The 16,949-nt window shown below is 42.1% G+C and overlaps 1 protein-coding gene across 2 annotated transcripts in view; it reads right to left on the minus strand.

Moving 5' to 3' along the window:
- Positions 1–16,949, minus strand: part of dnm1l (dynamin 1-like) — a 75,594-nt gene that overhangs the window by 18,140 nt on the left and 40,505 nt on the right. For both annotated transcript variants that reach the window (XM_078568313.1, XM_078568312.1), the window contains exons 10-13: positions 16,438–16,558; positions 15,867–16,022; positions 7,653–7,742; positions 2,318–2,410 (exon numbers count right to left, since the gene is read on the minus strand). In XM_078568313.1, the coding sequence (XP_078424439.1) occupies positions 2,318–2,410; positions 7,653–7,742; positions 15,867–16,022; positions 16,438–16,558 (460 nt within the window). The remainder of the gene's footprint in view (positions 1–2,317; positions 2,411–7,652; positions 7,743–15,866; positions 16,023–16,437; positions 16,559–16,949) is intronic.

Below are 16,949 nucleotides of genomic sequence, written 5' to 3' on the forward strand. Positions count from 1 at the left end.
TACGTTAATAGCTTCATGGCAATAGTGGATACTGAAAATATATTGTAGTGAGAAGCAGCAATCAACGGTCTTCAGACTTGCTGATCAAGAAAACACAGATACAATTGTGAACCAGTCTTTGTCCTCTGGCCTCTTAAAATTTGTGTTTCACGGAGAAACCTGAGGACTCCAATGCCTCTCATTGACAGTGAAGACCTAGGTTGCTCAATCATTGTACTTTTTTGCTCGGGAGTCATTTGATCTTTCTACCCTGTGAAATTACTGATAAAATAGAATACAATTACACCCCTTGTATGAATACTTATATTGAATGTCATGCACCCAGGCAGGAGAAAGTCCTCCATTACTTCTAGAAAATGGAAATGATCTTGTGCAGTTTATCTGGGTTGAATCTTTCTCCCAAAGATGAATTTACTGTCACCATGTCCGTATGATGCAATGTGTAGAACATGTTAATGAGGGCTGAGGCAATCACCAAAATCAGTGTTATTGCCTGCACAGTGTTATAAATAATTAATGCAATGTTTTCCTGTCAAATTAACAATATTTTACAATGCTGTTAAAGTTAAACTTGTGCTCTATGATTTGTTTAATAGCCACGGTTGGATTACCTATAGGGCGCACACAAACTAACACTGCACTATATTGTTGCTGCTCTTAGTATTAATGACCTATGCTGTATATATATCAGATATTTGTAACCAGATGCCAACAATGAGCGTTATCATTTTACTAACACGTTTCTATAATTGTTTGGTGAACTGATCGACGAACCTTGAAAGGGGAAAAAATATCATACATGATTGAGGGGGAGAGTTAAGGGGGAGAGGGAGGTTGGGGGAGAATAAGAGGCCCAGAAACAGGAGAAGCATCAGGGCCCACAATTTCTCTCCCTGGCCCTGAATGTACCTGCACTCCTATCCATTCTAGACTCTCTAGCAGCAGGGCTTTCCTCAACAATTTCTGTTTCCCTGTCTCCTAATCTTTGGCTTTATGATTGCTGCCACTTCATGCTGACACAAAGTATAGAAAAGACATTTAAAGTTCGTTCCTCTAGGGAGCCTTGCTGAATTTTTGGCAACCCTATAGAAAGCATTACATGAGATTTTCATGCATGTTAGCCACTCTGTTTGTGACCTTAGAAGCCAGAAACAAGAGCTCGGCAGACAGATAGGGACTGGAAGACTAGGGGGATAGGAATGTAGGAGACTAAGAGCCAGAGTTGGGCATGCTGGTAAAAATTCAGAAGGAGCAGGATACAGGCAGAGCAAAAGGTGATCTTTGTGTTGTACAGGGAACTTCTATAGGAAAGCAACTGAACTTGAATTTGATGCCTTACAATTTAAAGTGTCTTTCGATTGCAAAGTGTCATCGAAAATGCAGGTTGCCTTTCATAAGCCCATTTTGTAATTTTCTGCAATAGTCAAAATATATACATAATATTAATGAGATCACTAAACAGTTTTGCAATATGCTATTTATTAATATTTGGTAGTCAAGGTGAGGATTCAGTACTGAAAAGTGAATTACTTTCATTTTGGTGCAACATTAAGTACTCCAAGGTCAATAACCAAAAAATATGCTGCCCACCAGCATGACTTGAAATCTAAAAAATAATTAAGTCTCAGAAAGTAAATCTTTATAGACCAGTCACTATCATTCCATGCCCTCGCTGACTGAGGATATCAATTTAATGCCAAGAATAAAAGTGTCCACTATTTTGCATAAATAGGAAAGTTTACTGGAAATATCTAAGAGGGCAAAAAAATTCATGCCAGATTATTTCTAATTGTAAAATTTATATACAAAGTTGGAGAAGGAGTTCAAGACAATATCACATTATGAGTTTAAGACATAACTTTGTCCTACAACAGTTTTTAAATTTATTCCCAGAAATTAATCCCTTTTTTTTCAAATTTTCTGAGCCACCAATATTAAAGTAGATTACATTTTTAAACAAGTATCTGTTCTATTGGGTGACATTTGCATAGTATGTTTATACACTGCAAGCAATAAAGTAGGCAGCTGGTTAACATCCTTATTATGCTGAGCTGAATGTAATTGATACCCTAAACCTTACTACCATCAATGGAAATGTTTGGAGAGTAACACATTACAAAGAATCATTGTCAGTACCACTATCCCTTGGTTGTAATAAACTATTAAAAATGTTTCTATAGAACAGTTTATTTTTTGCCATTTCTCTAAAATATTTCAAATATTTGAATAAAGGAGGCACATCATTTTTACAGTATATGCATTCTCACTTTCTAATTCTGACAATCAGAATTTTACAAAATTGATGCATAAACCTTACCTCTATGTTACTGTTCAAAACACCACAGGCATCTGCAAAATCAGGGTGTTTTGTATTGATGTATGCGAGCTCAATTGCTACCAGATTGTGGACCTATAAGTGATAATTAAAAAGATCTTTATACAAAGGTTCAGATCAATAAACCAGATGGCATCTGGTCATACAAATCACAGGTTAAATCTACAGTTTCCTTGTATCTTTGGAGCTAAACAATCCATAAGGCTATTCATGTTTTCCCAGCAGCTTCAATATCTCTACTCAGCTGAATTATAACAAAAGTACGGCAAATTCGCCAAAATTTTACGAATATTTACAAAATGGAAACCCTTAGTAATGCAAGTAACATGAGATGTATATATATATATATATATTATATATATATCATATAACTTACTACCAACAGTTTGCAACTAATATAAATATAACACACAAACATAACCAATAAATTAATGCTGGTGTGTGTGTATATAAAAACTTTACAGAATCACAGAATTGTTACAGCACAGAGGGAGGCTATTTGGCCCATTGTATCTGCACCGGCTCTCCGTAGGAACAATTTACCTAGTGCTACTCACTTGCTTTCTCCCCATAGCCCTGCATATTTTTCCTTTTCAGATAACAATCCAAATCCCTCTTGAATGCCTTGATTGAAACTGCCTCCACCTCACTCTCAGACAGTGCATTTCAGATCCTAACCAATTGCTGCGTGAAAGTTTTTCCTTATGTCGCCATTGCTTCATTTGTTATTTTAAAATCTGTGCCCTCTGTGGTTTTTGACTCTTCCACCAATGAGAATATTTTTTCCCTATCTATTGTGTCCAGACCCCTCATGATTTTGAATACCTCTAACAAATCTCCTCTCAACCTTCTTTTTTCTATGGAAAACAGTCCCAACTTCTCCAATCTATCTACATAACTGAAGTTCCTCATCCCTGAAACTATTCCCGTGAATCTTTTCTGCACTCTCTATAATGCCTTCGCACCTTTCCTAAAGTGTGGCACCCACGATCAGTTGGGGAGTGTTCTATACAAGTTTAACATAGCTTGCTTGCTTTTATATTCCATGTCTCTAATAAAGCTAAGGACGCTGTATGCTTTATTAACAGCTTTCTCAACCTGTCCTGCCACCTTGATTGATTTATGCACATATACACCTAGGTTCCTCTGCTCCTGAATTACTTCACACTTCTCTGCCCATTCTACCAGCCGGTCTATGCCCTTTTGAAGTTCTACACTATCCTTCTCATAGTTCACAACGCTTCCAAGTTTTGTAGCATCCGCAAATTTTGAATTGTGCCCTGTACACAAAGGTCTAGGTCATTAATATATATCAGGAAAAGCAAGGGTTCCAACACTGACCCCTGAGGAACTCCACTATAAACCCTTCCTCCAGTCCAGAAACTATCCATTAACCACTACTCTGTTTCTGGTCACTCAGCCAATATTGCACCATGTTGCTACTGTCCCTTTTATTCCATCAGCTATAACTTTGCTCACAAATCTGTTATGCAGCACTTTATCAAATGTCATCTAGAAGCTCCAATATGGCAAATTAAAATGACAGAAGATGACAACATATATTCAGCTAATCATGTCCAAGATGGTTCTTTGGTAGAGCAATACAAAACTAATCCCATTTATCTTTCCTTAAAAGATGCAATGAACTCTTTTGTAATTGCTCTAATCAGGCAAGTGTTAGCCACTTCCCTTGATAAGGCGACAATTAACTTTCTCACTGAACTACTGCAGGCCCTATGTTGATGGTGCTCCTACACTGGTATTAAGTCGATAAATTTAGGATTTTTGACCCAATGACAACGAAAACAAAAGAGCAAGTCTCTGTGTACATGAATTTCTCCTAACTTTCAGACAGTACTTCCCAGCCGTGCAAACTCTACCACTGAGAAGAACAAGGGCAACTTGATCAGGAGAACGCCATCAACTTCAAATTTGATGTCAAGTCACACAACTTTTTGACACAGACATATATTGTCATTTTGTTTCATTGTCATTGGGTCAAATCCTAAATTTAACAACTTAATACCAATGTGGGGGCATCATCAACATAGGACTTCAGCAGTTCATTGAGAAAGCCCATTAACACTATCGAGAGAAATAGGACTGGGCAATAAATCAAAATCATTTATAATTTTAAACATATCTATAAAACTTCCTCAGCCTGTTTCTATTCTGATGCAATTATTTCAATTATAGTTTTTCTACTATACGATCTACAGCTTTAATGTTCTTTCAATAATAGGGGCCAAAAACTACACACAACTCTGCCCCAATCACTGCTGTGTGCAAATTTACAATTTCGGTTTTGCATTTTGTACTCCATGTTCTTATTTAAAAAACCTCAAGTACATTAAATTATACGCAGCACCTGACTGTCTATTTTGCTAACCTACAAATCTTTTATGATGCTCCCCGCCGTTTGTCAAACCTTATTTTAGTGTTGTCATCAAATTTGAACATTGTGCTCTTTATACCCAAATTCAAATAATCAACAAATATCTAAAACAGAAACAATAATGTCCGGGATACATCATTTCTTATTCTTCTTCAATCTGAAAACCCATGAATCTTAAATCTTGGTTTCTTGTCTATCGGCGAATAAATCATTGCTGCTACATTTCCTCTTATAAACCTGAATAAGAACAAAAGTCTTAGGAGCAGGGGTAGGCCAATCGGCCCTTCCAGCCTACTCGCCATTCGATAAGTTCATGGCTGATCTGATTGCGGTCTCAACTCCACTTTCTTTTCTGCCCCCCATAACCCTTGACTCCCTTGTCTATGAAAAATCTAACTCAGCCTTGAATAAATTCAATGACCCCAGCCTCCATTGCTTTCTGGGGAAAATAGTTCCAAAGAAAAATGACCCTCTGAGCGAAAAAAATCCTCCCCATCTCCATCTTAAAAGGGAGACTTTAAACTGTGTCACCTAGTTTTAGTCTCTCCTGTAAGAGGGGAGATCAAGTCTCTTCAGAATCTTTTATGTTTCCATAAGATGACCTCTCATTCTTCTAAACTCCAATGGGTATAGGCCCAACCTGTTAACCTTTCCACACCCTTCATTCCAGGAATGAGTCAAGTGAAGCAACTCAACTGCTTCTAACACAATTACAACCTTTTTCAAATAAGGAGACCAAAACTGTAACCAACACTTAAGATGTGGTCTCACCAGGATCCTGTACAGCTGCAATAAAACATCCCTACTTTTATATTCCATCCCCCTTGCAATAAATGATAACATTCCATTTGCCTTCCCAATCAGTTACTGTACCTACATACTAACGTTTTGTGATTCATGTACCAGGACATCAGGACCCCTCTGTACCACAGTATTTTGCAATATCGCTCCATTTAACTAGTATACTGCTTTTCTGTTCTTTCTGCCAAAGTGGACAAGATCATATCTTCCCACGTTATACTCCATCTGCCAATTTTTGTCCACTCACTCAACCTGTCTATATCCCTTTGTAGACTTTTATCCCCTACTTACTTACCTTCCTACCCATCTTGGTGTCATTGGCAAATTTAGCTACCATACATTCGGTCCCTTCATCCAAGTCATTGAGAGAGATTGTAAATAGTTGAGGCCCCAGCATTGATCCCTGTGGCACTCCACTAGTTACAGCTTGCCAACCCAAAAAATACCCACTTATCCCTACTCTCTGCTTCCTGTTAACAAGCCAAACCTTTATCCACGCTAATATGTTATCCCCTACACCATGAGCTCTTATTTTGTGTAATAACCTTTGGTGTGGCACCTTATCAAATGCCTTTTGGGATCCAAATACCACACCTATAGGTTCCCCTTTATCTACCTTGCTTGTTACTTCCTCAAGGAACTCTAATAAATTAGTTAAACAGGATTTCCCTTTCACAAAGTCATGCTGACTCTGCCTTTGCCTTATCCCATTATGATTTTCTAAGTATCCAGCTATAACTTTAATAGTGGATTCCAGCGATTTCCCTCTGACAGGTGTTAGGCTAGCTGGCCTATAGGTTCCTGAAAGTCACCCTCCTTTCTGGAATAAAGGTGCTACATTTGCTATTTTCCAATCCGCTGGGTCCCTTCCAGAATCTAAGCAATTTGGGAAGATTATAACCAATGCCTCTGCTATTTCTGCAGCCACTTCTTTTAAGACCCTGAGGTGAAGGATGCATCTTTATAATATACCTCCTGTGAAAAACCTCAAATACCTTGTGGCCTTCCATGTACACTTATCTACTGCATTCCCATGGTATCAGTCAATCCTTCAATTAAAAACTCTAATTTGCCAAACACAAACTGTCTTTCACAATTCTATGCTAAGTGTCCTTGATTATCCAAGCGAAGTTTTCTATAATTTTTCATCCCTGACTTCGGATATTCTTCATGTTTCATTGATTTCACAACCCATTGTTTTCCCATTATTTGCACAACCAACTCTAAAGTTTTGTCACAGTTTGATTGTTCATCAACCTGAGTCCACAGTATAAAAACACACAATTACTGAAATCTTCTCTCTTACAAACCTGGTTGGCACCAAAAAATTTAATGTAATTTATATCTGCTTACAACTCTCAGCACTTGATAAAGAGAAAACTTAATAGAATACAGCCAGTCATTATTTAAGCATTGTATCCAAGGTTATTTCAGCGCCATAGTTTTATTCTAAATTAATCCCATAAGGCTTAAGTGATTGCAAATGCCCTGCTACATCGAAAAGCCAAATATTCAGAACAGCTTTTCTAAGTGTGTGTAATTCTTTTTCAAAAGATATTTGAAATATTGAAGATGCACTTTATACAGCCCAATTAACAACATTAGCAACTAACTCTCTCTCTCAGAACACTACAACATGCCTTCTATGAGGCCAGTTGCACCTTTTGCTGCACAATAAATTAATCAATATAATCAATAAAAGCATTCTATACTTTTTTTTCTCTGATTTTCCCCGCCCTTCCTGTAAGGAAGAGCCGAACCTTCATTTAGCATTTCCCCAAGATGGCAAGCCCTACCATTCCAGGGTATGGACACACCGTTGCCCCCCACTCCCTCCACCCAAGGTTTGAGTAATTTCTGTAGATCTTTAGGTGGCTCTTACTCCTGCAATTAATCTCCCTTTTATATCAAGGTTTTACTGTAAACTGGAAGTTTACAAGCACTGTAATATTACAGATTGAATGAAGAAGAAAAAACAATGTTAACTACGAAAGCATCTTAATACAATGAAAAGATTATTCATAGCCATGAAGAAGAGAAAACTCATGTTTCATTTGCATCGTATCTTCCTCCAGAACAAACCTGCATGCAGATATTATGATGTATGTTGTAGAAGCTTACCATATCATTAGTAACAGGTAATCTTCTACGCAACAGTGATGTCACAACCTCTACTATGGCATCATGGAGTTTTGGAAAACGGAGCAATTCCTGCAAGGAACACAGAGAAAAAGCATCATCAGTTCAAAATTCAGTGTGAGTAAAGGAGAATTCATCATTCCATATAAAATAATGACCAAAGGTCAGTTCTGTGAACAGATCAATTTCAGCCAAATTGGGTAAATATATTTTTTTTAGGTCTAGAACATTACAAAAATTTAACAGGTATATTTATTGTTGATTATTTTGTTATGCTGTTTTTACCAAAGAAACAGGAGCAGGAGTAGGCCATTCAGTCCTTCGAGCCTGCTCCGCCATTCTATTCTTCTGCCTCAACATCATTTTCCTGCACTATCCCTGTATCTCCCTTCGTGTTTTCAATACATAGAAATGTATCAATCTCAATTTTGAACATACTAAATGACTGAGCCTCCACAGCCCTCTGGGACAGAGAATTCCAAAGATTCACCACCCTCTAAGTGAAGAAATTCCTCATCTCAGTCCTAAATGGTCTGTCCCTTATTCTAGAAAACACAGGAGGGGAAACATCCTTCCTGCATCGACCCTTTTGAGCCCTGTAAGAATTCTGTATGTTTGAATGAAATAAACCTCCCATTCTTTTAAATTCCAGAGAATAAAGGCACAGTCTACTTAATCTTTTCAAGAAGAACAATCCCTCCATCCCAGGAATTAGTTTGATGAACCTTTGTTACACTCCCCCTATGGCAAGTATATCTTTCCTTAGGTAAGGAAACCAAAACTGCACACAATAGTCCAAGTGTGGTCTAACCAAGGTTCTATGGGTGGAATTTTCCAAGCCTGCTGGTAGCAGGTGTGATAGGTGGCATGCATGGAAAATATGGCGGGACCCACTTCACGGCAGCGTGAAGGCAAGTTGCCATTTTCTGCTAAGCCCGCCGATGGCGTGCTGCGTTTCCTGCCATCAGTCAGTAGGAAGCTAATTGTAATACATTAGCATATAATTAAAAGGCCATCCTGCCAGGTTCTAGGAACCCTGCCATATTGTCCGTCCACATCAACGAGAAAGCACGCTGACGTGTATCACAACAGCACCCAGGCGAAGTGCACTTGGCAGCCTTCACTTTGAGGGAACTGAGGTGAGCGAGCAGCAGCGTTCTCCACGGCTCGCCCGTTGTTTACAGGCCTTTGTGTGGGGGGGGGGGGGGGGGGGAAGGAAGAGACACGACTGATACCTGGCCCCACAAGCAACTGCTGAGGGGTGGGGGGGCGTGTCTGGGGGCAATGCTGGCCGTTCTTGAAGGTGATTGCTGAAAGTTGGGGGGGTGGGTCAGGTGCTGTCCTGGCACTGCTTCTCGCGCACAGGCAATCGAGGTGGAGGGCAGGGTAAATGACGGAAATGTCCTTGCATTAGGGACACCTGTATAAACTGACCATGCATCTGCAACTAAGGCCGATCAGACGCAGCCACAATGATATGATTGGGGTCAGGCTGCTAGCCTGCCTGCCCATGCAAGCAACACGGAGGCACCAAAGGGCCACCAAGTGCTCCATACCATACCTTACGCCCACCTGCACACACCCCCCACCCCACCCCAGGCACAGACTTCGAGTCCGCCACCACTTTATTGGACTGCAGAGCAGTTGGACTGCACACGTTGTACAATCTCCTCGCCAACGCTGGCCATGGACAAGTCACTGTTGGAGGTGATCACAGCCTCTTGCAATCTCAGCATCCTGGTTTGGACCAGTGTCCCCCATATCACAGGTTGACAGGGCAGCCTCATTTCTGACCATCCGAGGGGTGACCAGCACTCTCCGGGAAGCGTTAAGGAGCAGGTACACAGTGCCAGGAAAGGTGCTAAGTACAGCCATGATAACCACGTCTCTCTCTCTCTTTTATGCTGCAGGAGGACCACGTAAGGATCATGGATCCTGGTGACCTAGCTGTATGCCTGATGGCCAACAGAGACCATAGAAGACGGAGGAGAGAACTGAGGCACCTGGCTGCACAAGGACAGGGGCAGCAACCTTATAAAGAAGGGGCTGCAGTGCTCCTGCACATGCTTCCCAGGTGCGACAGCAAGCCTGGCTGGTTGGTGCCTAGCGACACCCAGGGTCTATAGACGCTGCCTGCCATTCCTGCAGATGACTGAGAGCCAGTGTCGCCGAAGACTGCGCATGTCTAGGGGCCTGGTGGCTCACATCTTCCACTTACTGCAGGACTTGGCGCCAAGGGGGGACATGAAGGGCATCCACTGCCAGTGGCTGTGAAAGTGACTGCGGCGCTCAATTTCTACGCCAGTGGCTCCTATTAGGGCTCCACAGGTGACCTCTGTAGGATTTCACAATCCGCCACCCACAAATGCCTCCATGAGGTCACAGATGCCATCTTCTCCATGGCACACAACTTTGTGCATTTCACCCGGGACCGGGACAGCCAGGATGCAAGGGCCATTGGATTCGCCCTGATCTCGGGATTCCCACAGGTGCAGGGTGCGACTGACTGCACTCATATGGTGCTCAGGTCTCCATTGCTACACTCAGTGGACTTCATCAACCACAAGAGCTTCCATTCAGTGGATGTGCAGCTGGCATGCAACCACCAGAAACGCATCCTATGGCATGCACACGGTTTCCAGGGAGTGTGCACGACGCCTGCATCCCGAGTCGCTCGCAGATCCCTGCAGTCTTCCAGGGTCCACAGAGGCTGCAGGATTAGCTCCTTGGGGACAAGGGCTACCCGCAGAGGCCGTGGCTGATGCCACCCATGCGGTGGCCACTGACTGCAGCAGAGCGACGCTATAATGAGGCTCATGCAGCAGCTCAATTGGTGGAGCAGACCATCAGGATGCTAAAGATGCAGTTCTGATGCCTGGACCAGTCTGGTGGAGCCCTGCAATACAGTCCACAGAGGGTGTCATGCATCCTTGTCGTTTGCTGTGTCCTTTACAACCTGGCGCTGCAACGGGGTGATGGAGGAGACGCATGTCTCCTCCGATGAGGATGACGCTGACGGGCATGAGGATGAGAGGGTCCTCAGTGGTGACGACGACGGGGATGAGGCTCTTGCACTGGTGAGACGAGGCAGGCGCACTCAGGAGGCCCTCATAGCTGCCAGATTTGTGGAGGATGATGGCGACATGCAGTGGTGTCCCCGTAGATCCTCACATCGCAGTTATGAATATTTGACTCCAGTCTGGCTTATCTCAGCACCAATACCCTCTGAGAGAATACTCCTGTCATGGAGATGCAGTGGAGGCTCTAATAATCTCTCAATCGCAGGAGGATGATGACAACATGCAGCGAGGGCACGCTACAGATCCTCACATAGCCTCTGAGAATGTCTGACTCCTGTCTCTTGCGCTCTACAATCAGGGCCATCTCAGAGACGCAGCCCTGAAATTTTAGGTGCATCTGATGCTGTGTCCGCCTTCAGCACCTCAACCCTGCAGGAGCTTGTGCATAGCATCACTGTGCACCGATGCTGGTAAGATGGGGGCCAGCCCCACCTCAAAGGTGCTGAGAGCAAACAAAGTATGAGAGAATTCTGTGGCGCCTGCCCACTACAGTCTGGCAGCAATGACCAGCACCGCCAAGGTGCAGGCATCAGTAATGTTCCTAAGGAGAGAGAGGCTGGACCATCACTGTGGTCTGAAGGCCGCACAGAGCACAGGGAAGAGGCCCTGGACTGAGACACCTGCCTTTTATCTTGTGCAGAAAGGTTTCACATCGGAGTGACAAGAACATTGCTCATCAGAACAAGGGGCCATAGGCAGGGAGACATTCTTGGGAGTTTACTGACAATAGTGAACATTATGTACAAGTGATTAACACCCGTGCCCAGGCTGTGCAACTAACCCTGCCACTATGTCTTGGCGCTGCCCGGACATCCACAGCGGAGGTGGAGGCGGCCTGCTGACTGTAATGACTTTGGCGGGCATCCTCTGGAGGGCCCCAGCCTGCTTTCAGGGTCCTGCTGTCAGGGTCCTGCTGTGTGGCAGTGGCACCCTGCTTAGCATGTGAAGCTGGATCTGCGGAGGTCACAGGAAGAGGGGAGTCAGATGGGCCGGTCATTCCCAGAGTTACCTGGATAGATGGCCCCGGAGCGTGCACCTGCTGATCCTCCTCCCTATTGGTGCCCTGGCTGACTCCGTTGTTGAAGCAGAGGGCTACAGTCTTTTTGCCTTTGAAGGCCATGTCTCCCAGGCAGCAGTGGTGAGCAGGTGGTGATGAGCGCTTTGCTGGCAGCTGCCTTTTAAAGATGGTGCCCGGCGTGATGCAACAGCGGGGTGATGGCGAGCGGGCGAATGAGAGCCCGCCTGCAATGGAAACAGTGTGTTTCGCGGGAGTGAATATATAATGAAGCGGGCTCGGGAAGGAAAACCCGCCATTTTCATCGGCGGGTAGGGCTCCATTTTACCCAACCACTACTGCACTTAGTGCAATTCTGGCAAAATTCAGCCCTATATAATTGCACTAAGACATCTTTACTCCTATACACAAATCCTCTTGTAATAAGGGCCAACATATTATTTGCCTTCTTAATTGCTTGCTGCACCTGTATGTTAGGTTTCAGTGACCCGTGAACAAGGACACCCAAGTTCCTTTGAAGTTCAACACTTCCACTCTCTCACCATTTAAGAAATACTTTGAATTCAGTTTTTCCTAGCAACATTTCTCCACATTGTATTCCATCTGCCAAGCTTTTGCCCACTCACTTAGCCTCTCCAAATCCCCTTGAAATGTCCTTACATCCTCCTCACAACTCACACTTCCACCTAGTTCTGTGTCATCTGCAAACTTGGAAGATATTACATTTAATCGCCACATCCAAATCATCGATATACCACTGAACCTTGAGCTACCACACTAGTCCCGGCCTGCCAATCTGAAAATGGCCCATTTATTCCTACTCTGTTTTCTGTCCATTAACCAGTTCTCAATCTATGCCAATATACTTGCCCCAATCCCATGTGCTCTACATTTGGTTACTAACCTCTTGTGTGGGACCTTATCAAAAGCTTTCTGAAAATCTAAAAATACCACATCCACCAGTTCCCCCTTATCTATTCTGTTAGTTACATCCTTAAAAAAACTCCAACAGGTTTGTTAAACATTACTTTCCTTTCATAAATCTATATTGACTCTGCCCAATCCTACCATTATTTCCTAAGTGTCCTGTTATCACATCCTTTATTATAGATTCTAGCATTTTCCCTACAACTGATGTTAGGCTGACAGGTCTGATGTTCCCTGTTTTCCCTCTCCCTCCTTTCTTAAATAGTGGGATTACATTTGCCACCTTCCAATATGTAGGACCCATTCCAGAGTCTATAGAATTTTGATGTATGACTACCAATGCATCTACTTTCTCTACAGCCACCTCATTCAACACTGGGATGTAGATCAGGTCCAGAGGATTTAAGTCCTATTAATTTCTATAGTACTTTTTTAAACCAATATTAATATCTTGCAGTCCCTCGTTTACACTACTCCCTTGATTCTACATTATTTCTGGGAGATATTTAGCATTTTCCTCTGTGAAGACGGACACAAAGTATTTGTTTAGGTTCTCTGCCATTTCCTTATCCCCCATTATAAATTCTCCTGACTCTGCTTGTAATTGATCCACATTCGTTTTTGCTAATCTTTTCCTTTTTACATACCTATAGAAGCTTTTACAGCCCATTTTTATGTTTCTCGCTGGTTTACTCTCATATTCTGTTTTCCCTTTCTTAACCTTGGTCCTCCTTTGCAGAATTCTAAACTGCTCCCAAGCTTCAGGCTTACCACTTCTTTGGCAACTTTATATGCCTTTTCCTTTGATCTAATACAATCTTCTGTTAGCTGGGTTTTTGTGCATTAAAGGAGTGCATTTTTGTTGTAAACCATGTATTAATTCTTTAAATGTTAGCCTACCCATGCTTGTCTACCATCATGCCTTTTAACAGTTTCTCAGTCCACCATAGCCAATTTTCCTCTCATACCTTCATAGTTTCCTTTGTTTGGATTGAAGACCCTAGTTTCTGATTGAACTACATCACTTTCAAACTTAATGTAAAATTCTATCATATTATGGTCACTCTTTTCTAAAGGCACATTTACATTATTAATTATCCCCTTTTCAGTGCATAATGATGGATCTAAAATAACCTGGTCCCTAGTTGGTTCTTCCACATACTGCTCTAGAAAATCATCTTCAATACATTCCAAGAATTTGTCCTCCACAACATTAGTACTAATTAGGTTTACCCAGTCTACATGTAGATTAAAATCCCCCATGACACTGTATTACCCATGTTACACACACCTCTAATTTCCTGATTTATATTGATTCACATTACCACTGTTTGGTGGCCTATAAACAACTTCCACCAATGTTTTCTGCCCCTTGCTGTTTCCTAGTTCCACCCAAACTGATTCTATGTCTTGATCTCTCACTACATGCTACTGGTCTCTCCAATTAACAGAGCTACCCCACCACCTTTTCCCAGCTTCCTGTTCTTCCCGAATGTCACGTACCAGCTTTGGTTTCCTGGTAGCCACGATTCTGCAATAGTTATCAGATCATATATAAGAATTTCTATGAGCTGACCATTCATCTGTTTTATTGCGAATGCTGCAAGCATTCATTTACAGAACCCTTAGTTCAGCTTTTTTTTTACTGTTGTTGCAAACTCTGGCCCTATCTGCTGGCACACTTAAGTTTACTGTCCCTTCCCGCCATTCTCTGATTATTACCTTTATTGCTACCTTGGCCTTGTCATTTCCCTTCAATTTACTCAATCTTCCCCTACATGATTCCGCCCCTCCAACTATTTAGTTTAAAGTCCTCTCTACTCCCCTAGTTATACGACTCGCTAGAATGCTGGTCTCAGCGTGGTTCAGGTGAAGTCCGTCCCAACGGTACAGTCCCCACTTTCCCCAAGACTGGTGCCAGTGCTCCATGAAGCAGAGCCCACTTCTCCCACACCAGTCTTTGAACCACGCATTCAGCTCTCTAATCTTATTTGCCCAATGCCAATTTGCATGTGTCTCAGGTAATTATCCAGAGATTACTACCTTTAAGGTGCTGCTTTATAATTTAGTGCCTAGCTCCTCAATCTCGAAGAAGAATCTCTTTCCTAGTCTTACCTATGTTGTTGGTACCTACGTGGACCATAATAACTGGATCCTCTCCCTTCCACTCCAAGTTCCTCGCCAGCCCTGAGCAGATATCCCGAACCTTGGCACCAGGCAGACAACACAGCTTTCTGGATTCTCGCTCTTGGCTGCAGAAAACAGTGTCTATCCCCCCGACTATACTATCCCCTACTACCACTACATTCCTTTTAACTCCCCCCATTTGAATGGCTTCTTGCACCATGTCTGCTCATCCTCACTATAGCCTTCGCTCTTGTTCATACACTTGTAAGAGCCTCAAACTTGTTGCTCAATTGAAAGGGCTGAGGCTCCTCCACTCTCATCTTCTTAATCTCCTTACCTGCCTGATTTGCAGTCACAGCCTCCTGTCCCTGACCATCGACGGAATCTGACTACGCTAACCTAAGAGGTGTGACTACCTTTTGGAGCAAAGTGTCCAAGTAACTTTCCCCCTTCCTGATGCATAGCAAGGTCTGCAGCTCAGCTTCCAGGTCATAAACTCTGAGCTGAAGCTCCCCAAGCTGCAGACACTTACTACAGATGTGGTTGCCATGGATTGCAGTGGCATCCAGGAGGTCCCACATGTTACAGCCATGACACATCACCCGTCCTGCCATCTTTATTGTGTTAATTAAAATTATTTTCTTAATTCATAGTTCCCCCTCTTCACCAAACTCCCTCGGCCAAACTCCTGGCTTTGCACTCTGTGCACTCAAGTAGCACTCAGAGACCCCTGCATTTTATACTCTCTGAGAAACGATGATGAGTCAGCTCTGCTAAAGCTCAGAAACCAGTTTAAGCTAGCTACCTAATTAACTAGTTAGAGCTGCTCTCAGAGAGCTTGTGTATCCCTGTTTAAGACTGGAAGAAACTTAACTTGCCTCTTAACTTTAACAGTAATTTTCTTAGTAATATGTACCATTTCTCAACAGGCAACCAGTAAATGACCACCAAAAGATCACTCAAACCAGTTCTTCCCAAGAATATCTTCAGTAACCACCATTTAATTAACAGTTGTGGGATCAGAGACCAAATGAATGGTCTGTGTACCTGTGTACTGTACGTGCTGCAATGTTGTATAATCCTTTGCATTTCTTCATGGACCAGTTCAACACATCGTAAACTGGGCTCTTCCAGGCGTTTGATCTGGCGTTTCACTAACAACTCAAAAGAGATTTCAGGAACAAAAAGCGCTGGACGTGGACCCTAAACAAAGTAGATCTAGTTAATAATTCATTCTTACTGAGATTAAAAGAAAATTATAATGCTTCAGTTCCAAACAGAATATTAAAAATGATGGATCAAAACTCTCTCATGACATATCTTTATAAAGGAGAAAGATAGAATCAGAAAAGATGTACAATGTACAAGAAAATGTATAATTAAAAACCTACGAGATTTTATGCAATTATTAACTAGGCGGTACTGTATTCTTGTCAATGAATAGAGAAAGTGACATCATCACAAAAGCAGAAAAATATATAAAGCATATAATATGAATGGAAGAAAAGCAAAGCACAAATCCAAAAGCTGGGCCAGTAAAAAAATAATTGTAAGGGAATGACAGAAAGGAAAGCTTTTCTTGTTGATGCTAAATGAGGGCCAAGAACTAACTACTCACAGTGGCATTTCTAATTGCAGTGAGAATGTCAATGGTGTTGAGACCACCCAACGCATCTACTGATTCTAAAGTACGTCCGAATGTTTCATGAAAAATGTAGCATATTCTCGCTCCTCCACAACTAGAAAAAAAACAAATTGTGATAGTAAGGTAGTCTCATGATCACTGAATAATCTTTTGTGAATCCTAGAAAATTGTTTTCAATTGATTATATTAATATGTGGAATTAGTTTTATCCTTAAGCAGATTCCTCAGCAATCGCATCTGTGATCATGAAAATCCACAGTCACACGTGCATCTGATTTATTGATCATGCAATTTTAACCAAAGAAAATGCAACAAATAACAACAGAACCAGATGAAATTTGCCAACTGACACAACAGAAATGAAAAATAGCAATCAGCAATTTTAAAAAAGTATCATCGATTTTCCACTAAGCCTGGTGCTTCTGAAAACAATGTTTTCAGAAGCATAGTAAGTGCTATATATACGCAACTTAACAGGATAATGA

Source organism: Cetorhinus maximus, chromosome 22, assembly GCF_964194155.1.
Source record: "Cetorhinus maximus chromosome 22, sCetMax3.hap1.1, whole genome shotgun sequence".
NCBI lineage: Eukaryota > Metazoa > Chordata > Chondrichthyes > Lamniformes > Cetorhinidae > Cetorhinus > Cetorhinus maximus.